Here is a 23,780-nt window from a genome sequence, read left to right as displayed (position 1 = left end):
ATTCTAAAAAGGCACTCTCTCACAGTCTATCTGCGGTGAAAATGTCCACATATCAAGAGCACTATATACCACTGCAACATGAAGAGAAAATCCTCTTCAAGTGGGAAGAAAAAAAATTGCTAAACACTGGATGTCAGAGGGGATTGAGAAGTACTCGAAAGATTGTTGACATTCAGCTTTAATATCTCAATCGACAAAATCTCATGTGAAGTCTTCTCATCATACACAGCTCTTTGGATCTCAAAAGAAGTTTTGTTGAGATGAATTTGTTAAAGATGAAGAAAAAAGAGACGCAAGCCACACTTATTTGGCGCATTATGGGGGGCTCTGGTAAATACCCCAGACAATGGGTTCAATTGCATAATATTCACTCTTGTCATAAATAATGTGCTCACACATAGTCTCTTTCAAGTCATCAGAATTGGGTTAGACAAACAATAAGCGTTTCGCCTCCTTCTAAAAATTCTCTCATTCCCCACTCGCGCTAAAAAGCACCACAAGGCAGACAAATTGTCTGCAATGTTTATGCAAAGAAGATGAAAATTTTCCCTCACCCATGCGACAGAGATTATTTAACATCACCAATGCGACTTGTTTTCATGTTGCTGCTTTTTCCCACCAACGACTAAAAGGTTATCGAAATTAATCTTCTCCGAAAACAAAGCGACGATAGAAAAAAATGTTGGTCTTTTGAAGAAAAGTTTATCATGAGAGAAAAAGAAATTTCTAAGAAAAATATCCCTTGGGGCCTTACTAAACTAATAAGGAGTTTTTGTACGCTACACATAGCTCATTTTTTATGGTTAATTTTCCAAAATCACGAAAGTTCTATAAGGGTTGCTTATATTAGAAGTATCCCATATAAGACAATCTTTCCCTATTCTATACACCACCCTGAAAATCACTTGAAAGTGATGAAATCTTAATCAGGGTGTTTATTACATATTCTCTCGTGTTTTCCCCACCACTATGCTTTCCATGCAGCTCTTGGGAAATTGTTGTTTTTGAGAGAAAATGTAGCAAAAGAGCAAAAGTTAATTTTATCTGTTTTTCTTTTGCTTCTTTTTTCCAGCTTCTCTTCAAAATCTCTCTTGTTGATTAGCTTTGAAAATTTTACCAAATTTTTCTCAACATTCTGAACCTACAAAACAATTAAGTTTTTTTTGTGAGAAGAAAAAGAAATCCTTTTTCGTCTGGGTTTCAGGATTCGCGTGAAAATCCTCAAAAAGTCTGTCGCAATATAAATGAGCCGAATGAAAAATCCTGCTTATTTTTCTCCAGCAGTTTTCCCCCCTCAACCAAACTCTTCGCTAAAAAATCGCTTTCTCGACATGTGAAAAATGCCACCAAGGCGCGTGTAAGAGAAAAAAATAGCTCCTCGCCATTGAGTCTGGGGCAGGAAACAGAAGCGCAGAGAACAATGAGAATTTCTCTCTGGCCAGACATTCTAATTCCATAAATTGTCGTTTGAGCGTCTGGTCAAGTTTTAGCTTTTGAAATGCTTTTATAAACTCATTCCTTCCGTTCGCGTCTTGTCTCTAATCCACTTCAATTAATATCATTAATTTTATTGCATCTGCTTTTTTCCCCCATCTTGCAGATCACAATCGATTGGCGGGTGTTGTTCCACTTGCCACAAAAACAGCCAGCGGGGGTGTAACGCAGCAAAAGACGGCTCCTGGGGTGCGACAGCAGCAACCATCACCGGGTGTTGTCACCAAGAATGGTCCAATTGTGGGGCCAATCACGGAAAATGGCTTCGCGGGGAGTCATCCACCTCAGGTGCTGCCTAAAACACCCAAAATCAACGGCATCTTACCGGAGAGAGTCTCCCAATGCCGTGATCTCACACACGCCAATCGTGGCTTTGAGGCACTAGGAGTTGTCATCCAGTATCTGGTCCACAGTGTAAGTACCACATCAACATCCTCTTTTAATCCCATCAATCTCTCTCTGGGAAAGAAACAACCTGCAACATTTATTTCAATGATTTTTTCTTATTGTTAGCGGTGAAAGTCAATTTTCTCATATCATGACTAAGAATTGAAAATCTTATAAGCTCTGCATTGCTCTCACCTGCGAGAATTAATTTATTAGGATGATTTTAACACAAAATTATCGCAATTGAGACACAAACAATCACACACAATTCGCGGATCTTGGGAAGAAATTGTACACATTTCTTTAACAAAAGATGTTTGAGGAGAAAAAACTTTCCATTTCGTTGATTTTTTTCGTGCTTCTTTCACTCAAAAAAATAACTATAAAATTGATAGATGCACATCAAACATATCCACAAGTAATAAATTCCCATGTAATTTATGGGCAAGGTGATGGGAATGAAGATATATTGAAAAATTGCGCGTAGCACAGTGTGTAGAAAAATATCTGTTCCAATTTAGTTTAGCAAGAGAAATTATTTTAAAAAAAATGTATTTCTTGCAACATTTTTCTTTCATTTTCTAAACAAAGTATTAAAGATTTTTATTTTTATTGTTTAAAAAAGAAGAATTAACTCGATGCTAAAGTCGTTACGTTTCAAACATAAATAGAGACATTAAATTCGATTGTCTCTGTCTTTGTGGAAAATTTCTCAAGCTTGCGGCTGTTAATTTTACTTTGAAAAAAAAAATGATAATAGGATGCAATTTCTTAGTCTTTTCATCTTTTACCACTTCTGCATGTCTTTAATTGCGTTCGTTGGGGTTTTTTTTGTGTGCTCAGGAAAGTAGCAAAACATTCTCTAAAATGGTAATTTGCTAAAATACATTGTTGTAGCAACACTTTGATTGATATGTTTTGTGGATTGTTGCACATTGGCTATATATTTTCTCCCGCAGAATGGATTTCCTCGCGAGGGGCACAAAACAACATTTTAGCGCATTGAAATATCACGAAAATTAAGGATTTGTGGCAAAACTTTCTCATAAAATGCATAAAATATTTTTTTTCACATCTTTGAGGTGGAATAAATACAAATTAATGTCACATTCAATGAGTCACGAAAAGATGGCACTTGAGAGACCTTTTGACTTTACCTTTTGCACACGCTAAAAGCTAGGTGGGAGGTGAGGATTATATTTATTGTACATTTTGTATAAACAACGTGAAAAGTTTTCCTCATGCAAATACCTTCGAGGCAGTTTTGCAAGGAGCTCCATTGATATTTTTTACCATTTTACTCTTGACATGTCCATCGCGTTGAAAATGCTAAAACATTGCTGCTATATTATGCAAAGTGTGGGGAATCTCTTTTTAAAATGCAATTTAGATGAAGTCAATAAAATAATCACGTTTTTTATGGTATATCTATCTCATTTTTATGGCTCTTCGCAGCTAAATATGAACCTATGAATAAATTTGCACCAAGAATGTTTTTCAACGATAACTTTCTGTGAAGGGAAAATTCACAGCAGGCAAATGAGAGAGGGTGGTGTGTGGAAAGAGAGAAAAAAGTGCAATTTATTCGTTCAGTTCGTTGAACATCTGTTAAGAATATCTCTCAAGGTGATTTACACTGAAATTGGAAGATCTTCTTCTCTCAGTAAAACTCTCATTCTTCATCCATCGTGTATTTTTCGCACGGGCAAATTAACAACAAGAACACCATTCTGGGAGGCAGGTATTTGTAGAGTTATAATTTACAGTGAGGTACAAAAGTGTGGGAAGATTTTGCACACAAAGTTTTAATTTTTACGTGCATCTGAATGATTTTTTCTATCTCTTCAATCATTGCACAAAACGTTATTTGAGAGATTTTTAAACATTAATTAGAAGACAATCTTATAACGGAGAAAATACCCTAATTAAAAATCCATTGCCTTTAAGCTCAAAGCTAAGACTTTAGTCAATTTACCCACCCAGAGACAAACTTTAATGAATTTCCGAAAAGACTTTTCATTTCAAAGTAATTTTGCCACAAAGACAAACATCTTGTTTAACTTTTAACTTCTTGTTTAACATTTAAAACAGAGACAAAAAGACTTCCTAATAGGCGTCGTGAACTAATTCATTTCATTGGGGATTATTGCTTAAAAAGAAAAATTTCCTTTCAAAAATCGAAAATCAAAAATTTATGCATCACGAAATGGGCAAAATGTGCAGGAAATTCCACGTGAAATTAATCGTGGATTCCATTAGATATTTCAAATAAATTAATTACAATTAAATGATTAAATTACCCAGCGCGCAGAAAACATGTTGAAATTTCTCTAAACCATCTAAATTGCTGCTTGTACTTTGAAAGTCCAATGTAAAGGCATGAGATTGTTAAAGAATTATGTTTAACCAACACCTTTTCGATGTAACACACGCATTATACCTCTAAAAGAGTCTGCTATGTGTGAGATGCTGCACTGCGGTATCCCTGGATGATCTCTACTGGAGAAATTCAGAGAAGCCCCCGGGGTACTTCTGCATCTTCTTTCCAATGCAAAAAGTGTGAAGAAAAGTACCCAGAGAAGAGGAGGTAATTAGTAAGGAGAGAATTTTCGTCAGTTGAGGAAAAAAAATAAAGTCGTCAGAAAGGAAATTGAGGAAAAACATTGATACTTCCGTTTGTATTTTTCCAAGAAAGACACACAAGAAAAATACCTTGAGGTGTGAAGAAAAAATAGCTAATTATATCGCGGGTGGAATACTTTTATTTTTGAAGTACATTCAATGAGGGGACAAATGGAAAAACAAACCCTACAGTCGAAGACAAATGAATAGGATCAAATTTTATTATTTCATTGATTATTAATCAATATTATATATAAATTTTAACAAGTTTTACTCCATTGGGAAACTTTGTTTAATTAATTAAAGTTTAATTTAATCCAGAAAACCAAAATTGTTTAGTAACCATCAGAGAAACTTTGTGAATTTTGCTATTTAATTAAATTTAAAACTTTTAGCTATTTATAAGAATAACAAACTAACTAAATGAATAGACGAGAAAATTACTTTAAAATTTTCCAAGATACAGTGAGGTAGCGAGAGAGAGAAGGTGTTTGAACACTCTAAAAGTTCCGATTTTTTTTTGAAGGTTTGAAACAAAATATTCCCATGCTCAGAATTACATTGAAAAAATAAAAAAAAATGTTTAAATAACGAAAATTTTAAAAATATAATAAACGTTAGAAAAAAACGTGAAATATTAGAAAATGACCGACACACGTTAGGAAAAAATAAAACGTTAACAAAGGATCTCCAAATATCAGAAAAAAAGTTATTTTACAAAAGAATCGCTAAACTTTAGAAAATAAACGCCAAATGTTAGAAAATTTAAATCAGGTGTTAATTATAAGCTAGGTATTAATTTGAATGCAATAGCCTTTTGAATAATATTTTTAAGGACTTGCAAATAAATCTATGCTTTAGATAATTCCTCAATAAATCATTTGACATTCAAAGTACTTCAAACTCAATCCAATAGTCTGACTGGTACTTTAGCAAAGTACTAGTACAATATAATCCCAATTGCACGACAAACGCCCATTAGGAATTCCATAGAGCACGCACAGCTAGAAAGAGCAATGAGACACAATTTAACTTGACCAAGCTGAGACTTTATGGAGAAAATGCAAAGAAATGTTCAATTAATAATTCACAACATGTCGCCGGTATTCGGAAGCATAGAAAAAAGAAGCTAAACAGTTGAGGCTTTTCTCGTATGTAGAAGCATAAATTTCTGCGGATGTTGATGTGAAAATAATTAAGAGAGAAGATTTTCCTTATCAGTGTGCGCCCAAAATAGTTGGGGCACGCAGGAAATTGTTGATTTACACCCACCTTCTTGTTGTGGAGGAGCTTTTGCACACAGAGTACTTCGTGTCGACAGCGAAAGTGTCATTCATCCTCAACAAGTTTCCAATTTAGCCCCAGAGAAACATGATTATTGCTTCTCAAGCGTACTTTGGTGCGCTCACATAAATTGCGGAGGAGGCAACACCACACTAACCCTTCGCTGTGGGTGAACTTTCCACCACTTTTCCACGTGGACGGGTAGGGGGTTGGAAAATTGTTCGATAAGCGAAAAAGATCGTGGGGTGTGTGAAGAGAAAGGAAAAGAATCCTCACAACTGAGAACATTTTGATGAGAAAATCCTGAGAATGACCCATAAAACTGTCCCATTTTTATTGTCAGTCCCTTATAACGTTGAATCATGACGACCTTTTTTTTGCTCTTCTTTTCCCTGAAAGCTCAGAGAACTTGAAGAAAAGTGCTGTGGAAAAGTGACTTTTCATCAATTTGTCTCTCGTGGAGTTTGGGGTGAAGTTTTAGAGGATTTTCGTGCATTGAGAGAAAAGAAAAAAAAATGAGAGAAAAATGTTAAATTAAGCTAACAAATTTTCAATTTATTAAATAATTTTTATTAGAATTTACTAATATTCTATTGATAGTTAAATTAGTTAGATAAATCGACAAGAACGTTGTGCTTCTAACAGATTTTCCCGGGTTCGAATCTCACAACTCTCACATTTTTTCTCTCATTCTCTTAAATTATAAAAAAGCAAAAGAAACTTCTGCAAAATGCATAATTTCTTGGAAAATTTTACGTTTTAGCATGGAATTTTCCAGCAAACTCACACGCATACATAATGTATTGTCAGGCAATGACCTGCGTGTACCTTACCCCTAGAGAAAGGTCTCACAATCTCTGTTTCATCTACCTGGATTTTATTTGAACTCCAGATGAAAGGAAAAAGATGTGCAAGATTAGGCAAATTTCGGGTGTTTGTCTCGCCCATAAGGACAGGATTTACCTGGAAAGTTTTTGAGTTTTCTCACTCTTCTGACCTCTCTACCCTCCCTTTCTTACCCCTCAAGCTTGTGAGGAAGGAGCGTCTCTTGTCGAAGCATTGCCAGGCAGGTACTGCATGGCCCAAAAAAACATCCAGAGAGCATTTTCATTTTGGATTTTGTCGTACACGGATGGTGTTTAGTGGCGTGTGCGTGTGCTTTGAACGCTAAATCTTTGGGCTTTTTTCGTGCCTCCTTCATTCTCCCCCTTTGGACCGTCAGTGTGTGTGGATGTGGTGAAATTTTTGACTTGGTGCCCATTTAATTCGCTAAATGAGCTCCAATAAAATTAAATATTCAACGGAAGTGATGGAATTTGATATGGATTTTGCTGAAATTAATGAATTGGAAGCATTTTTGAATGGATCGAACGAGTGGAGGGAAAATGAGGTATTAAATTTCACATATTTCACACCCCTTTGCACCCACAAAAAAATGCCAAAACTGTCCCAAAATGCCTTGCCTTTTTTAAGGAAGGAAGTCAAGTGCAAAGAAAAATAAAACAACTAAATGGAAATTTAAGAAACTCGTCCACAAGTGTGACGATATTTATTGCTAATTAACGAAAAAAATTGTTCATAACTTTCAACAAACAATTTTTTTTATCTCAGAGAGTTTTTTTTAACGCATCTCTCTGAACTAGACCATGAAACATAATTTATAATTTTTTTCTCCTATTTGCGGCAGAGTGAGAGCAAAAAAAACAGAGTAGAAGCAAAAGCAATGAAGAAGTGTAGTAATTTTCTTTATGTAATAAAAATGCGGTGGGTATCTTTGCAGCTGGATGCGTTTTCCATGCCAACGCTGAAGGTGAATCACGAGAGGACGACGAGAAAATTGCTGGAGACGCGACTGGCGCTCGATGAGACACGCACGATGTGCCAGGAACTCCAAGTGAGACTAACGAAGCAGGAGGCCCGTGAAGTTCAGCTGAGAGATGAGCATCTCAGCGAAAAGCAGCAAAGTAAGTTCTTTTGTGAAAAAATTCTTTAATTTTTTTATTTCTAATATTTATCATGATTATAAATTTGAGGAATTTAACAAGAAATTCATGACGTTTTAATTAAATATTCTTTCAAGGATTTTAAGATGAAAGAAAACGAATAATCTTCTACAGAACTGTTCTAAAAAATGGTAAAATCAAAGACAGATTTTTAAAAATTTAGAACATGTTTTGTAATGCTTCATTATGATGAGTTGCAATTTACGTAAAGAAGTCATGTAAATCGTTTACCTACGATAGTACCAAAAGAACAGCATAATGATTACAGAGTTTTTCAAGATTTTTAGGACTTTTATGCTTCCCTAGAAAATAATATTAAATGGGTAAAATTAAAGTAAAATGTTAAGAAGTTTTTAAGCTGTTTTTCTTGCTTGAGACTTCTATATTTTCTTCATTTTCTAATAGAAAAAAAACGAAAAAGAAACATTTTATTTGTTTAAAAGCTGTTACGCGGATGGAGCATAAGCTTAAATTGAATTTATTGAATTTTAAGCAAGAAAATAATGTCGATTTCTTAATTCTTTAAAATCTTTTATTAACTTTCAGAGAATACCAGAAATTTTACAAGATTTTTGTCAGAATTGAGCGCTATGTTAAAAATTCTTATTTTAATATTCATTGGTTACTATTTTTCTGAACTTGTCTGTAAATCTATTCCGATTTTTATTTACTTTTCTCCAGTTATTGTTTGTAGGAAGGTTAGTTAAAATTAATTCTAAATTTTCAGCTAGAAAAGAATATTTTTAAAAAAATTCCTCAAATATTTCAATGATTTTAATTTTATTAATTTCCAAAAATAAAACAAGAAAATTAATAATTATATTTTTTTTTCAGTGGAATCCCGCCTGATGGAAGCCGAGACACGCTTCCGTTCATTCGTCGCTGAGTCTGAGGAGCGACGTGGTTTGCATGAGTCTCAGATGAAGGAGGCCAAGTTGCGTGAGACGGATCTCGTGCAACGAATAAGTGAGTTGAGTACGCGGGAGAATGAGCTGCGCGACAAGGTGGTGGCCAGTGAGGAGGAATTTGGGGAGAAGCTGCGACTGGCGGCGATGCGGGAGCGTGAACTACAGGAAAAGACGATGCAGCTGCAGCGACAGCTGGATGAGACCAAAGCCAGGGCAGAGGGACGCGAACGGGAACTACAGGAGCGTGTGGATTTGCTGCAGGATGAAATAGCTGTGCTGCGACACACGAGGGCAGCTGCTGCCACAACAAATGGTCCCACATCCCCGACAACACGTCAGCGAACCACGAGCACGGGCAACACGCAGGTGCTGCAGGATGAGGTGGAGAGTCTCAGGTGTGTGCTGGAGCTGAAGCAGAGTGAAATCTCCGAGTTGCGGAAGCAAAATGCTGAACTTCAGCGCTCATCGGACGAACTGTCGGCAACGATGATTAAACTTTCCGGCACGGAGAGTCGCGTGGAGGATCTCCAGGTGCAGCTGGAGGCGAAGATCAATGAGGAGAAGGATCTTGTGGCACGAAATAAAATGCTTCAGGAATCGTATGCACGTGAAGTAAAGAACTGCAGCCGTTTGGTGCTGCACAATGAGGAATTGCAGTGGAAGCTGAAGCACAACAGCGAGAAATTCGCCAGGACTATTACGGAATTGTCCAGGAGCTACCATGAGGCCAGTTCGTGTTCTCCATTGAGCTCCACACGACGCCAGGGGGATAACAACACTCCACGTACGAATGGGGATCCGCGATTGATGGAATGCTTCGAGATGGAGGATGTTTCACCACCCACGTCGCCGGTGATGAAGGGAATTGTGGAGAAGAGTGATTCGGTGTCGTGGGTGCTGGAGATGGAAGATGAATCCGCAGAGGCATTGGCTTCGCGCGTTGTACGTCGTGCGGGTTCCTTTCGGGCACCGTCACAAGATAAAACCACAAAGCGCTCCAAATGCCATGGAAATGCCCTGAGTCAGTCAGCCAGTGCAGCATCAATCCTGCATCAGCAGCAGCATGACACCCCGAGGATCAGGTGGGAATTATTAAGATTATTATTATTATTATTAGAATGGATTGCATAATTGATTGTTTTTTTTTGTAGATCGCAGTCGATGAGTCTGCGGGCGTCGGGAAGGAATCTGGCCAGATCAAACTCCGTGCAGACCCCTTCATCGTCGCGAGTTGAGTGGCGTGAGCCAGCCTATACGTCATCTCCACTGCCGGGAAAGGGTGGTAGTGTATCCCCACCCAAGGAGGGTAAGAAGAAGCGCAGTAATCTCATCACCTGCGACTCATCAGCACTCACGCCACGCACCGAACGGGCGCGACTGCAGCTGCCCAAACACTCATCGGTGCATGATTTGCAGAATCTCCATCCCAAGGAGTCCGCTGGGGAGGCCATGGTCTCGGGATCAAATAGCGAAGACGAGGCATCCTCCGTGGACTCCTCGTCGGCTGCCTCATCGAGCTGCGGTGAGGAGAGTAGCAGCAATTCGGCCTCTCCCACAAATAGGCGCATCCGTCTTGGGGACTTTATGATGCAGAAAATTGTTGCGAGTTTCGGGCAGAAGGACGAGGGAGGAACCCCAATGGAGGTACAATGGCCCGAGGATGGGGAACAGTATCCGACAGAGTCGATTGTTTGACAGGATGACAGCTTCTAGGAGTGCTGCCCAGCCACATAAGCAGCCGCCGCCCTCCTGACCTTCCTTGTTGATTTTTCTCCTCGTGCAATTCATCCGCATTTGCTGTGTGCCCATGCTGAATAGCCGCTGCATTGCCGGGAAAATCGCATGCGATTTGTGGGCAGAGCTACACTGCCCTGCAAAAGAATTGGGACACAATGCCCCCTAATTTGAAATGCTAAAACAAACTAATATTTCACTCCCCCTCAAATCTTGCTCATTAAATAGAAAGAAAAAAAAAAGTGAAATTTAAATGAAAAACAAAAAAGAAAACTAACAAAGAGCATAAAAATAGTCCTCAGTGTGTGTGTGGAAGAAAATAAATGTGGCAGTGAAAGTTTTTCTCGCAAGAAGCGAATGGAAAACATTAAAAAAAAAAGAAGAAAAATAATATTAAAATGAATGTGAAAAGTGAATCATAAAATCAAAGTTATTGTTGAATTATTTTCTGCATCTGCCTTTTATGTTTTTTCTTAATTATTTTAGTAATTTTTAAAAGAACTTTGGGAGATCTTTTAGAAGTTTCTTCCTTCATTGAATTCAAAACAAGGCAGGCTATTTGAAGTTGAAATGAGAGGAAAAAAAATGGGAAGAAAATTGAGGAAAAGTCGTGAATGCATTTTTTTGTTTGTTTGTGAATGTGGGAGAAAATCTGTTTTACTTTGTAATTTTGTCGCGCTAAGATGGAGATTAAATCTAATTGAGAAATTTATTCTATGAATGTAAACTAGAAATTCTGAAAGATTAAATTAAAAGAAAAAAAACAGTTGAAATATTCCATAAAAATAAACCTTTGTGTTTTATTTAATCATCGAAACCCCGTTTGAAAGAAAAATCATTAAAAAACAATAATTAATTTCCTCCATAAAATGTATTTTAATTCTCTTTTACAATCATTTGTTTTTAATGATTTTTTTTACGTCTAAATCTCTGCCCAGAATTGCGTCCATCGCGATGCATGGGCAATATGAAAAGGGCGGTGTGTGTGGAGTTCATGAGAGATGCAAAGTAGAAAAGACAGGATGTTCTGGAGATGGATGAAAAGGAAGGGGGACTGACTAATTTGTTTGGAACTGGAAAAGTTCCAAGGAGAGATCCACGGCGGATGATTCAAAGTGCGGCACTGCCGTTGCAAGGTCCTCCTCCGTGAGATTGCGAATCTTCTCACGGACAATATCCTCGACGGATTGGAAGAGGCTGTCATCATTGATGTCGGCCAGGCTGATCTTTGTTGGGTCTGTCATGCAGCTATCCTCGAGGGCGGCCTGAATTTCCGGAAGGTGGCAGTCTGTAGTAGCTGGTGGCGTATCGGGAGCTCCCTCGGGCTGAGCATCCTCACTCAGGGCAGTCATGTTGAAGCGATATGATCCCACAGGGACACCAAGAACGTGTGCAGCACTGTGATCAACGTGCTGAATGGGGAAACTTGGGTCGTGCGTGAGGAGGCGCTTTGCGAGGAATTGTACGCGCTCCACAAAGTCCGCCACCTCATTCACGAACACCTTGGCGCGATTCTCATACGCAACACGTCGTAGCTGCTTCAGGAGATGCTCAAAAGCACTCCCCTGGCATGGTTGTTCGCCGTGCGTGAGCCAATGCCGCTCCAGCTTCTGCTGACTCACGTAGAACTTCCCACAGAGCTCGCACTTGAGCCTTCCCATCATCCACTTCATACTACGTGGTTTCTTTGTCACTCGCTCCGTCTCAACTTTATCCTCGGGCTCCGTGACATCCGCCTGCGCAGCTGGACGCATGATGACCTGATTCCCACGGTAGTCAAGATGAATGTGCCGCGGGGGACGCGTAAGGCGCCCTGAGCGTGTTCTGGCTGTTGGTACGGGATCCTCCTCTGTGCTCACTGGTACCGTTGGGGGCTTCTTCAGTGTCCCTTTGCGTCTCCCAACGCGACTTCTTGTAGCCACTGCTGCACCTGTGTTTGCCTCTTCTCCCGTTCCTGTGCTTAAACCAACATCTCCCGGCTGGATGATACGATAGAGAATCTTCCGGATTGGTGGTGGAGATTTGGCACGTCGGAGTTTCTCCTCATAGTCTCTCTGTGTCATAATCCCCCCGCGAATGCTGTCCGCTATGATGATATTCCGTGGCTCTGTGGCAGCGGGGATCGTCTGTCGGGGCTCACTTGGCCTAAAGACCCCCGAATTGGCAATGTTGGACGACAGGATGGGCTTCAGGTCACCATTTTGCACCACAAATAGCCGTTTTGCGGGTGTCCCACCATCCCCATCGCTGCCCTTCTTGGCCACTGGAAGTGCCCTCTTCCGCAGGTAGCATCGTACATCCTCAGATCGCTGCAGCACACTGGCTGAATCCCCAACTTTCACCACCAAACTACCCGGCTGAGCTTTCAGGAGGCTCACAGCGGCATTCCCGGAAGTCTTTGATCGCTGGAATTTGCGCACATTGACCCGATTGACGGTCTTTATGTCACTCAGGGGGATAAATTCTGACTGTGTGGGAGGGCTCTGGTGCTTTGGTGGACGAAAGGAAAGGGAGTTGGGCGCCAAAACTGCAAAGCATTTCGATGGATTGGAGATCTGGAGGCATCCCGAAAAGTCGGATGGGGGCTCAAATTGAGCCATCACACCCACGTTGTTGTCCAACATCTACGCACAGCAGGGGAAAATGGGCATTTCCACCGTTCACAGGAAGTCCTTTTTGGCCTTTTTGCAGGAGAAAAAGGAATAAAATTCAACCAACACACTTCACTTTCGCTTTTTCCGTAGCTTTTTGCAGTGTATCCTGTCAATGTACACTGTTTATGTTTACACTGTTTGGCTAAAACTCCTGTGAGGGTGGCCAGATTGGAACCAAAAGAAAAATTTATTTGAGTGTCCCAGAATGTGCTGAGTTTTGTTTGTTTTTATTCTTTTATTTTCGTTCTTCATTCTTCAATTTTTAGCTTTGAAGAAAACCTAAAAATTCAATTTGATAAACAAGAAAAATAATACGACAAAAAACACTCAAAGAAAAAATCATCAAGAAAATCGAGGAAAATAGTATGGATTGTAGGTCACATGTGGGACATCCTAATAATAACTCAAGCATGGAAGTTTATTGAAGAAAAATATTAATTGTTGCTGAAAAAGTGACCTTATTTTTTGTGATAAATTCACACTAAAAATGTCATTTCTCCGTGGTTCAACAAACTACGTGTGGTGCACAACGAGTGTGCTGGGAAAAGGAGCCACAGGAGCGGTGTTCCAGGTGAGAAAATCCCATTTGAAAAAAATCTTCCCTCACAGACTTGAAGACTTTCATTTCACACTCCAAAGGAGCGATGATAGCATTGCGATAAGCCCCCATAAAACTAACATTTTATGTGGATAACAATATTGCTTAGCAAATATTCCACACGTACTATCACATCTCACCCTGGGATGCTTTAGCAATTGGGGCAGGATTTAGGAGTACAGAAGAGAGAAAAGTTTTCTTTTTGTGATTCCGGGAATGTCTGACGTGTTCTTATCATTCCACAGGGCGTCAATAAACACAATGGCGAACCAGTGGCCGTGAAGACGTTCAATCAGCTGAGTCACATGCGTCCCTATGATGTGCAAATGCGCGAATTCGAGGTCCTGCGGAAGGTGAAGCATGAGAATATCGTGAAGCTCCTGGCAATTGAGGATGATCAGGAGGGCCGAGGGAAGGTGATTGTGATGGAGCTCTGCACCGGTGGGAGCTTATTTAACATCCTCGATGACCCGGAAAACACCTTTGGGCTCCCCGAAGGGGATTTTCTTCTCGTGCTGGAGCACCTCTCGGCCGGAATGAAGCACCTGCGAGACAATAATCTCGTCCACAGGGATCTCAAGCCGGGAAATATTATGAAATTCATCTCTGAAGATGGACGAACTGTTTTCAAGCTCACAGACTTCGGGGCAGCACGTGAATTGCAGGAGAATCAGCAATTTATGAGTTTGTACGGCACGGAGGAGTACCTCCATCCGGATATGTATGAGAGAGCTGTACTACGGAAGTCTGTAACACGGAGTTTCACAGCGAATGTTGATCTCTGGTCAATTGGCGTCACACTGTACCACGTGGCAACGGGAAATTTGCCCTTCAGACCCTTTGGGGGGCGCAAGAATAAGGAGATGATGCATCTGATTACCACAAAAAAGGCTTCGGGTGTCATTTCCGGTACTCAAACCTCCGACAATGGGCCCATTGAGTGGTCTCGGGAGCTACCACCGCATTGTCAACTCAGTACAGGGCTACGGTACTACGTGACCCCCCTCCTAGCTGGCCTTTTAGAGGAGAGTCAGCAAAAAATGTGGTCATTTGATCGATTCTTTGCCGAAGTGACGAATATCCTCAGCAAGAGAGTCCTGCATGTGTTCTACATGAACAAGGTGTCCTCCATAAAGATCTTCATGAACATGGATGAGCCACTGTTCAACTTCAAGGAGCACATTCGCCTACAGACGGAGGTACGTTCGGAGAATCAACTTCTCTTCCTGGACAATCAGTGTCTGGAGGAGCATGTGGGGGTGGAGACGTCTGTTCGTGGGTATCCCGAAACAAGTCAGGATAACCCAATTTTCCTCCTCAGTATTGACAACAACAACGTGGCTTTCCCACCGGAAACGGAACAACCGAAATTCCCAACATTCCCCAACACTGTGTCCGTTGAGAATGACGCCAGCATGGCTAAGATGGCCTGTAGTGTGGGGCATGATGGGAAGAGACGCGTGGAGATGTACTCTGTGATGGATAGACTGATTAAATGCGGCGTGCGGCAGTTTGTCAGCATGCTTAAGGTGCAGCTGACCAAACTTCTCGATCGTGTGCAACGTCTCGAGGATGCAGAACACCTCCACACGTACTTTGCCACTGCTGTCCAACGTTTGGCGCAAGTAACGAAGAAAAATGGCGACCGGAGGTTGGCTGAGGAAGTTGTGAGGATTTCTGGGGAACTCAAAACAATCCGGGCTTCATTTGCCTCCCTCGTGGATCCTGTGCGACAGCTTCACAATCGCTTTGTCACCGATGACGATCTCACGCGTCAATGGTTGGCTGCAACGCGTGACATTAAGTGTCCGTGCAAGCAGAGGGCGAATGAGAAGATGAAGCACTTTGTGGATAGATTGAGGGAATCGTGGCAGCATCTCTTGCGCGATAGAGCCACGAGATCTCTCACCTACAACGACGAACAATTTCATGCGCTCGAAAAGATCAAAGTAAGCCACACTCATTGTTTTTTTGTTTGATTTTCTTTAAGTGTTTTGAGTGTTTTTTTTTGCAGATTACAGAAACTGGAAAGAGGGTTAAGGGTCTGCTAAATGTGGAGGTGAAGCCAGCACTGAGTCTCATGGCTGAATGCCTGGCAGATTGGTACAAGATGGCTCAAACAATTTACCTCCAGACGGCAATTTTGGACAAAGATGCCACGCAGTATGGTGATATGGTGGAGAAGATTCGGTCAAAGTTGTGCTTCATTGTGGAAGAACTGGAGGAGACTCCGCCAGAGAATCAACCACAGCCTGCTGATGAGAAGCTCTACAGCAACAATGTGACCAAGACACTCCTACTCACCCTAATGCAGGAACTCTTTACCTGTCACAACGACATGGAGAGTATTGTGCGTGAAAATGCCGACATAATTGATGCATTACGGAGTGAGGCTGAAGAGTAAATCTAAATCCCCTTCCCAGGATCTGAAGACCTCTATTCCGGAGAGATTTCGTCATTTGCAATAGCAAATGTCATAAAAATGTTTTTTTTTAAATAATAAAATTAAAGAAAAAGTAATCTAGTTGAGATACTGACCACTATACTACCGAGGAAAAAAAATTTAAATTATATCAAAGTAAGACAGCCACAGGAATATTGTCTAAGGCAATTGATTTTTATTTTGCTCTCCCTCGGGGAATTTAATGAGGGATTCGTGACTTGTGGATGCAGCAGAGGATGTTGTGGGGATATTGATGGAGATCGCTGGGGCGGATGACTTTATCGTGGACTGCGGAAAGGATTTGGGTAGTGCTTTGCTACGACTAGAATCTGTTGCCTTTGATAGGCGCTCATTGAGTGCCTTCAGGGCAATCTGCCGCCGTCTCTCCATATCATACGGATCAACGCCACCCATTGAGATGCTGACGGAGCTAAGGGGGAGGGTGTTGGATGTTGCTGGTGGCACAGGGGTGTGCTTTATGATACCCAATCGACGACATGTGTAGTAGATGGGATTCACGAGGATACTCACAAAGGGTTGCAGGACAATCGGGAAGAAGCTGAAAAGGAGATTTTTTTATTAGCAAAGCAAAAATTCCCTTTTTAATGAAGAAAAACTCACCGAACAAATGCAAAATTCTCCGAATAGTCTCCGCGGGAGCCATTCCGGTGACGCTGGATGAATCGCAGATAGATCCAGGATGTAATGATACCCGCGAGGAACATTGTTGGGTATCTACCCTCCAGTAGGCCAAGGAGCCAGAGGAAAACAGCCACGAGGAAGAGAGTCAGGGGGATGTTTCTATTGGTGAAATTCCCAATGGGCGTACGTGCAATCAGGTGATCTGGCATAATTTGATGCACAGCCACGCAAACGGCAGCAATGTACCCAGCCAGCCCGTAGATGTGCACCTCAAACAGGATGAGGGGATTCTTTGTGCAGGCATAGAGGAAAAGGTAGTAGGTGGTTGTGAGGATGACCACACCAAAGTTCGTCACGGCAAAGTACGTCATCATCTCAAGGGAGCCCCAGAGGGGCTCAATGAGTTTCCCGCACAGTGCCACAGTTGCAATGTCCACCAGCACCTCCCAGAGATGCTTCTCCACGAAGCAAAATGTGAAGGCTGTCCAGATTTGTACGAGTGGTGGCATAAAGTAGCCCGGAGTCACAATAAGGGCATCTGCCACTGTTTCGAAGTAGGACAGGAAGTAGCCGAAGATGATGATGAGGCAGATCACCTTGACGGACGTCTCAAATTGGAAGAATCCACGGACTTTTCCTCCCACGGAGGATCTACTTCGCATCAGGATGGGTTGATTTGAATCCATTTTTTGCGACCTTTTCTTCTTCCACACGCAATTTATTTACAAAAAATAAAGCAGAAGCCAAGACTTTTCACAGCACTACTGGGAAATTAATCATTTTCATGCACCAATTTCTTCGAACTTTTAGGGCTTTTCTCTTTTATTTCTTCTTTAGGGAGAAAATCTGCAGCAAAATTCACCACAAAAATATTTTTCTTCCTACTTTTTTTGACACTTTTTTCTCTCAAAATGAGTCACTTTTGAGTGTTTGTCACAGCTATTGTTTTTGATCAGATTTTATTTTATGGAAATTCAATTGTATCTCTTTTGAATTTGTCATTAATTGAAATGAAAAGAAAATAAAAGATTAATTTGATTAGTTAGTCGCTGTACTATCTCGCAAAATTATTCAAAAAAAAAAACTCTTAACAAATTGTTCAACAAAAGAATCACAGAAATTATAAAATCTTTTGCATTTACCTTGAGAAATTTCTCAGCAAAGCTTCCAATTCCGGACACAGAGAGGCGCCACATATTCCAACAAGAAAAATATATTTGCCAACACAACAGGGTTGTTTCTGTGAAAATTCGTGAAAAATGGATGGTGCAAAGGCAGGAAATGAGTTGTTCCTCGTGCGGAATCACTTCTACTTGGGAAACTTCCAGGAGTGCATAAATCAAGTGCAAAAAATCAAGGTAAACCCTTCAATTGATTTGGGATAACCTCAAAAAATTTATGTTGAAATATTCCGGATCCTTTGCAGAGTCCATCCGTGGAGAAGGATATGTTCCTGTATCGTTCGTATATTGGTCAGAAGCAGTATGGAATTGTTCTGGATGAGGTGAAGAATAGCAGTGAGTTGTATCCCATTCGCTTGATTGCTGAGTATTTCAGTCAACAAGACCGGAAGGCAGCGATTGTTCAGCAAGTTGATGATTACGTGGAGAAACATCGAGGTTCTATGGATCTAGCATGGATTGTTGCAGCAGGAACCATCTACTTCCAGGAAGGGCTCTATGAGAATTGTCTCAGGTGCAAAGAAAACTCATTTCAATGCAATTCTTTTAATAGAAAATATATAATTTTGACTTATTTTGGGGATTTTAGCATTGCGGGAGAAGATTTGGAGTCTCTGGCATTGAGTATTCAGTCCCTTCTTAAGCTGAATCGCGTTGATTTGGCCAAGAAAACTTACGAGACGATGCAGAAGACAGATGAGGATGCCACATTGACGCAATTGGCTCTTGCGTGGATTTTCATGGAAGTCGGTGGGGAAAAACTTCAGGATGCCTTCTACATTTTCCAGGAATTCTCCGACAAATACACCCCAACTGTGCAACTTCTCAATGGCCAGGCTGTCTGTCTCATTGGGCAGGAGAAGTACGAGGAAGCTGAATCCACCCTCCGTGAAGCTCTGAACAAAGATCCCAACAACTACGACACCCTCATCAATCTCATGGCTCTGTCGCAGCAACAGGAAACTGGATGGGAAATTCCCCAGCGGTATCTCACGCAACTCCGTGAAAACTACCGAGATTCCCCATTCATCCGGGAATACACGAAGAAGGAGAGTGACTTTGACACATTCGCCCAGCAGTATGCCCCATCGAAATCCCTCAATCTTGAAGCTTATTAAATTAAAATTATTACATTTACATTTTGAATAATCTTATTTATTTTTTTATCTCTTATCTTCGTCTCCAGCGGAGTTTTCTTATTACATTAATTTAAAAATATATATATGGTTCAGTTTTTTTTTTTTGAAAATGAAAAAAGGACTAAAGCGCAGTAAAAGAATAAAATTTACGGGGATCTAAGGATGACAGGGTGTGTTTCAATGATTGAATTGTGGGGGGATTTGTTGCTTGAATCAGAGAACTTTAAAGCCCAACCCTTGGATGGCCATAAGGAGCATCCGGAGACTCCCACAGAGATGACTATTCGGATTGGCAGCAATGTACGTCTGGCAGTTCTGGTAGAGTTCCTTCATCACAGACGGGGCGTGTTCCTTTGTGATTATATCCTTCATATTAAGATTCATAACCGATTCCGAGAGGTATCTGCGGCAAAAGAAAATTCGTTAAAAAATTAATTTTTGCACAAAAGTTTTAAAGAAAATTTCATCTTACTTGTGCTTGAGCTCACTGTAGCTACTCATATCGGCTGTTATCTGCTGAATGAGGGACAGGAGAACCGTCTGCTCCAGCGGACAGGGATTGAAGACAGTCTTGTAGTCCGCCTTGTCGATCACAAACTCCACGAGGGATAAATCATTGGCAATGAGTGCCTGATGGAAGGCCTTGTTGATTGATCCCTGTGCCAGGAGAATCTTAATCTTCTCCTGTACGTCAAAAATACTCGGTGTCTGCGTCTGGGAGCGCACCACAGACAACACAGAATCCTCCAAATTTGCCGTTTGAGCTTCAAAGCTCTTTTGCATCTGCAAGGAAAAATTAAATTATAAGAATTTATTCAATTTAGGAACTTTCCGGATGTTCCGAACGATCAAAATTGCTTCCTCACCTCATTCTTAATGCACTCCTTGATGGTTTTCAGGAGGTTCATCTGCAGGGATTTGAAGTCTTTGCTGAGATCGTGCATAATTTGCGCTGAACAGCTGTTAATCATCTTATCATTGGACAATTTCAGCTGTTCCGGAAGCCCCCTGACAAGCTTATTGGTCTCATCGCTCTTCTCCTGAATGGGCTGTTGCTGCATCACGTACACCTCGAGTTGTCGCACAAACTTCGTAATGCCCACCGTGAAGGTGCTGTTGATCTGATGGAACATCTCCTTGGTGGATTTATCAAAGGCAGGAATGAGGGTTTTTGTGAGAATATCCGTGAATGTGGCCTGAAACATGTTCTGCGTCCCACGAAGGGTTGCCCCGGCAAAGGAGTCCACAATGGGTTTACTCATGCACACCTTTGTGATTGTTTCTCGCAGCATGTGATCACTCTTCTGACCAATTTCCATCACAAGAGCATCAGTTTTTGTGGCTAAAAGTGGCATAAGTTGATGCTTCAGCTCCACAAGGAGGATTGCACTCAATTTCTCCGTAATTTGACTGACAAAGGCCTGATTGAAGGAATGCACAAGTCCTTCCCGCATCTCCGTCATCCTCTCAGCCAGGAGAGTCTCCGTGGCAACAGTGTGCCTCCTATCGATTGTCTGTAGATACTCCATTAGCATTTGCGATAGATTCCCTTCGAGATTTTCCGAAAGCATCTTGTAATCCGCTCCGTGTCCATTAATTTGCGTCTTCTTGAGGTGCTGAATCTCCCCTTCGAGCTCCTCAATCTTGGCCTTTTGTGTGTACATGAGCTCCATCATTCGATCCAGCTTCATTTCAATACTCCGTGCCTTTGTATTTGTATCCGTGAGGAGGTCTGTTGATGGCATTTGGGAGATATGCTGAATATTTGGCACCTTTGGCCAATCATCCTTTCCATCTGCCCCATGTCCAGCCTCATCGGACGCCACAGCATTATCCTCCACATCTTCCCCATCATCTCCCGCCTCAGCATCGTCAAAGTACTCACTCAGGCAATCATCCTTCTGCAGCGAGAGAATCTTCTCCACCTCCCGACTTGGACTTGAACCGCCACTTGCAAGAATTTCTCCCTGAGGTAAATCACGTAGGAATGAATGCGGCATCTCCTCCTCAAACGTCTTCCCCCCACTCTGCCCCCCTGTGGAACTGTTGACCAAATTGAGGAGATTCTTCTGATCAGGAGACGTCGTGGTGGCAGCTAGCATTCGTATGGCCGACATTACAACCTCACTCACGCCCTCGGGCACACTCTCCTTCTTCCCGGGTGAATGAAATGAGTCCGGTGTCATGAGATTCAGCTGCGACGGCTGCTTCTGCCCGAAACTCCCGCTGAGATTAAGCGAATTATTCGGTTTAGGGGAGAGAATTGAATTGAATTCCGCCGATTTGCACGTATCGAAGTTTGTTGTTTCATTCTCCTCCTCATTTTGTTCCCCACCACCCATGTCATCATCATCACTCACTTCCGCAGCACCCTGGAGGGTGAGGGAACTTCCCATTGCCGTGTCAATGGCCAATGTTGGTTGGTACAGAACATGACATTCTTGGACACTTTTTGGCTGTACGAGGAACATGTGGATGACAACACAGTACAGGGCATTGTTCTCTTCGTCGTAATCATCCATCTCCTCAATCATGTAGGCATCGGTGACGCCACACTTGTACTTCCGGAGGGCTGCATCGACAATTCCAAAGCTGAGTATTGGCGAGGACATTGGGAATTCCGTGATGGATTTAACGTAGGCAATGGAATTGATACTTGTTGTGCCACCACTATCTGTCGTCTTGTCCTTCTTGGTGGCACCACCACCGTCTCCACCATCCTCAGATCCGGAATCTTCCTCCTTGATCGTCTTCACAATTTGCATGGCGTACAAGCCGCGATTTATTGTATCTGACACCATTAGGTACGATGAGGTCTTGTCAATTTCCGCCTTTAGGCACAACGGGAAGTCACCCTGAGTCTTGAACGTTACCGTTTGGATGCACGTCCAGGTATCGCAGCGCCAAACCTTTAAGAGAAATAAATGAAAGTAAATCATTAATTAAAAAATCTTCCAAAAGGATTTCAGGGCAATTAAAAAGGGATCAATGTCATTAAAAAGTGATGAATGTACCTTAAATTCCGTATTGTTATCCGCTCCGGTGATTGCGTGCTTCCAGAAGGTGCTGTTGGATGTGAATTCCGTGTGATTGTCCAGGAAGAAGAAGCTCGTGACAATTTTCCCATTGTGGGGCTTCCAGTGGTGCAGACGCCGTGGACTGGTATCCTTGAGGTGCAGGTAAATTTGATAAAAGTCAATGGATCCGTCATCACTGCTGACCCCCAGTGTGGTGCCATCGGGTGAGAACATGGCGTACGTGATGGTTTTGGTGGATTCTTGAAACTTTAAGCTTCCATCGGAGATATCGGCCGCCTTGTGTGTCCCTGTGCCGTAGGCATCGAGGACAGCATTGATGCTGTAGCACTGAAATTGACTTCCACGTGCCCAAACAAGCAATTGGCTGGCATATTCATCCACGTCATCTTTACTCTGTGGCACAGACGGACACCACGCCAATTTATCGTACTTACAGTCATGCCCCACGAGGGTATCTTGAATCTTAAGCAGAAGCACCACAGACAGCTTCTCGGATAGGGTGTCAATGCGATGGATGAAGAGGGATGCCTCGTCGATGCAGCCGAGGATGATTTGTGTCTCAAGGTAGGCAAATTGCAGATCCAACACTTCATTGGCCATCCCCTTAATGAGACTCCTCTGGCCCGTTTGCACATTCACCACCCGCACCATTCCCTCGGCTGTCCCATGATTATTCACCTTAATACTATACGCAATGTGCTTCCCATCGAGATGAATGGCAATAAGGCGCCCTGAGTAGTTCTTCACCTCCCACTTGTAGTCCACAATGTTCTTCAGCTTCACTTTTGAGCTCCCATGATCGTGCTTCCCGGAAAATCCCACCACAGTCACATCCTTCCCTTGTGTCTCAAAGCACTGCTGCTTCTCGTTCGGCTTGATAATTCTACACGGGAGAGAAAGAAAGCAAAATGAAATCTCAGTTATCCCAATGGGGGCCCTCACAATTTTACAACCGGAAAATTAAAGAAGAAAAAAAAACGAAGCCCTTACATTTGTGAGGTTAAATCCATTGTCTTTGCAATGCTGCTGTCATCCATTTTAAATAAACTTGTAAAAAGCTTCACAACACTTAGGTAAAAAAATAATAGAGTAAGAATAGTCTAAGCACACAACTTGAATACTTTCTCTTGCATCAAATTTAGCACGTCTTATCACGTCGGTGAATGCGAAAATTGTGAAAAAGTTGCAATTTCGCTTGCAGAACAAAAGTTCAAAACAAACTATGTATTTTTGCAGAGTGAGATAGCAACAGCTATGTTTTTGTGTGCGTGAGAGCAAGAGAGGAATGGTGTGAAGTTGGAAGGAGATTGCTGTTGGTCATCAAAGTCAGCTTGTGCTGCAAATCTTGTATACGCATACGGCATATGCTGATTGCATAGACAAAGTGCGAGCGAGAGATTTGATAAAATGTTGCTATTTCATTTTTTACGAGAATTTTTGAAAATAAATATTTTTGAATTTTCCCCGTTTTTGATGCCAATCGATACAGTGGCGCCCTCTATATCCAAAAAATCCCATCCAGACGGGAAATGCGAAAAAATTGAGGAAAACTGAACTCTGGCGATCGTTTTCGATATAATCGATACTTCGATATAGTTTAAACTGAACGATTCTTTCGGAGAATTTTTGTGATTTTCTTCTTTATTGATTTAT

At 41.6% G+C, this 23,780-nt stretch overlaps 6 protein-coding genes across 7 annotated transcripts in view; 3 read left to right on the top strand and 3 right to left on the bottom strand.

Moving 5' to 3' along the window:
• LOC129791290 (uncharacterized) overlaps positions 1–11,222 on the top strand; it is a 78,026-nt gene extending 66,804 nt beyond the window's left edge. The window contains exons 7-10 of the mRNA XM_055829365.1: positions 1,601–1,908; positions 7,568–7,751; positions 8,625–9,780; positions 9,850–11,222. Coding sequence (XP_055685340.1) covers positions 1,601–1,908; positions 7,568–7,751; positions 8,625–9,780; positions 9,850–10,393 — 2,192 coding nt within the window. The 3' untranslated portion in view covers positions 10,394–11,222. The remainder of the gene's footprint in view (positions 1–1,600; positions 1,909–7,567; positions 7,752–8,624; positions 9,781–9,849) is intronic.
• Positions 11,223–11,284: 62 nt separating this feature from the next.
• On the bottom strand, positions 11,285–13,257 carry LOC129791293 (uncharacterized). The gene has a single exon (XM_055829368.1). It carries the CDS (start codon positions 13,054–13,056, stop codon positions 11,491–11,493), a length of 1,566 nt encoding a protein of 521 aa, XP_055685343.1. The 5' UTR covers positions 13,057–13,257; the 3' UTR covers positions 11,285–11,490.
• A 57-nt stretch (positions 13,258–13,314) lies between these two features.
• On the top strand, positions 13,315–16,204 carry LOC129791291 (serine/threonine-protein kinase TBK1). Its single transcript, XM_055829366.1, has 3 exons — positions 13,315–13,657; positions 13,930–15,633; positions 15,699–16,204. The coding sequence occupies exons 1-3, from the start codon at positions 13,574–13,576 to the stop codon at positions 16,086–16,088; spliced, it is 2,178 nt and encodes a 725-aa protein (XP_055685341.1). The 5' UTR covers positions 13,315–13,573; the 3' UTR covers positions 16,089–16,204.
• A 76-nt stretch (positions 16,205–16,280) lies between these two features.
• LOC129791294 (transmembrane protein 115) lies at positions 16,281–17,696 on the bottom strand. Its single transcript, XM_055829369.1, has 2 exons — positions 16,749–17,696; positions 16,281–16,686 (listed from the first exon to the last, which is right to left on the bottom strand). The coding sequence occupies exons 1-2, from the start codon at positions 17,453–17,455 to the stop codon at positions 16,287–16,289; spliced, it is 1,107 nt and encodes a 368-aa protein (XP_055685344.1). The 5' UTR covers positions 17,456–17,696; the 3' UTR covers positions 16,281–16,286.
• Positions 17,697–17,944: 248 nt separating this feature from the next.
• On the top strand, positions 17,945–19,255 carry LOC129791466 (coatomer subunit epsilon). Of its 2 annotated transcripts, XM_055829662.1 has the most exons (3): positions 17,945–18,127; positions 18,196–18,464; positions 18,540–19,255. In XM_055829662.1, exons 1-3 carry the CDS (start codon positions 18,029–18,031, stop codon positions 19,066–19,068), a joined length of 897 nt encoding a protein of 298 aa, XP_055685637.1. In that variant the 5' UTR covers positions 17,945–18,028; the 3' UTR covers positions 19,069–19,255. The 2 variants fall into 2 exon arrangements, with proteins under 2 accessions (XP_055685637.1, XP_055685636.1); XM_055829661.1 differs by having other exon boundaries at positions 17,956–18,127; positions 18,196–19,255.
• On the bottom strand, positions 19,084–23,402 carry LOC129791465 (enhancer of mRNA-decapping protein 4 homolog). The gene is made up of 5 exons (XM_055829660.1): positions 23,118–23,402; positions 22,104–23,010; positions 19,956–21,998; positions 19,562–19,872; positions 19,084–19,492 (listed from the first exon to the last, which is right to left on the bottom strand). Exons 1-5 carry the CDS (start codon positions 23,162–23,164, stop codon positions 19,303–19,305), a joined length of 3,498 nt encoding a protein of 1,165 aa, XP_055685635.1. The 5' UTR covers positions 23,165–23,402; the 3' UTR covers positions 19,084–19,302.
• Positions 23,403–23,780: the final 378 nt, after the last annotated feature.

The sequence above is a fragment of the Lutzomyia longipalpis genome, chromosome 2, assembly GCF_024334085.1.
Source record: "Lutzomyia longipalpis isolate SR_M1_2022 chromosome 2, ASM2433408v1".
In the NCBI taxonomy this organism is placed as follows: Eukaryota; Metazoa; Arthropoda; class Insecta; order Diptera; family Psychodidae; genus Lutzomyia; species Lutzomyia longipalpis.
This window is presented reverse-complemented; position numbering and strand designations above follow the sequence as displayed.

Bases quoted from the DNA above. Each gene is read 5' to 3' on its own strand.
- LOC129791293 (XM_055829368.1), bottom strand. From the start codon at position 13,056: ATGTTGGACAACAACGTGGGTGTGATGGCTCAATTTGAGCCCCCATCC.
- LOC129791291 (XM_055829366.1), top strand. From the start codon at position 13,574: ATGTCATTTCTCCGTGGTTCAACAAACTACGTGTGGTGCACAACGAGT. The intron at 13,658-13,929 runs GTGAGAAAATCC...ATCATTCCACAG, and splicing joins CCACAGGAGCGGTGTTCCAG to GGCGTCAATAAACACAATGG. The intron at 15,634-15,698 runs GTAAGCCACACT...TTTTTTTTGCAG, and splicing joins ATGCGCTCGAAAAGATCAAA to ATTACAGAAACTGGAAAGAG.
- LOC129791294 (XM_055829369.1), bottom strand. From the start codon at position 17,455: ATGGATTCAAATCAACCCATCCTGATGCGAAGTAGATCCTCCGTGGGA. The intron at 16,687-16,748 runs GTGAGTTTTTCT...TCTCCTTTTCAG, and splicing joins GAGAATTTTGCATTTGTTCG to CTTCTTCCCGATTGTCCTGC.
- LOC129791466 (XM_055829661.1), top strand. From the start codon at position 18,029: ATGGATGGTGCAAAGGCAGGAAATGAGTTGTTCCTCGTGCGGAATCAC. The intron at 18,128-18,195 runs GTAAACCCTTCA...GATCCTTTGCAG, and splicing joins ATCAAGTGCAAAAAATCAAG to AGTCCATCCGTGGAGAAGGA.
- LOC129791465 (XM_055829660.1), bottom strand. From the start codon at position 23,164: ATGGATGACAGCAGCATTGCAAAGACAATGGATTTAACCTCACAAAT. The intron at 19,873-19,955 runs GTGAGGAAGCAA...TTTTCCTTGCAG, and splicing joins AGGAGTGCATTAAGAATGAG to ATGCAAAAGAGCTTTGAAGC. The intron at 19,493-19,561 runs GTAAGATGAAAT...CTTTTGCCGCAG, and splicing joins TACAGTGAGCTCAAGCACAA to ATACCTCTCGGAATCGGTTA.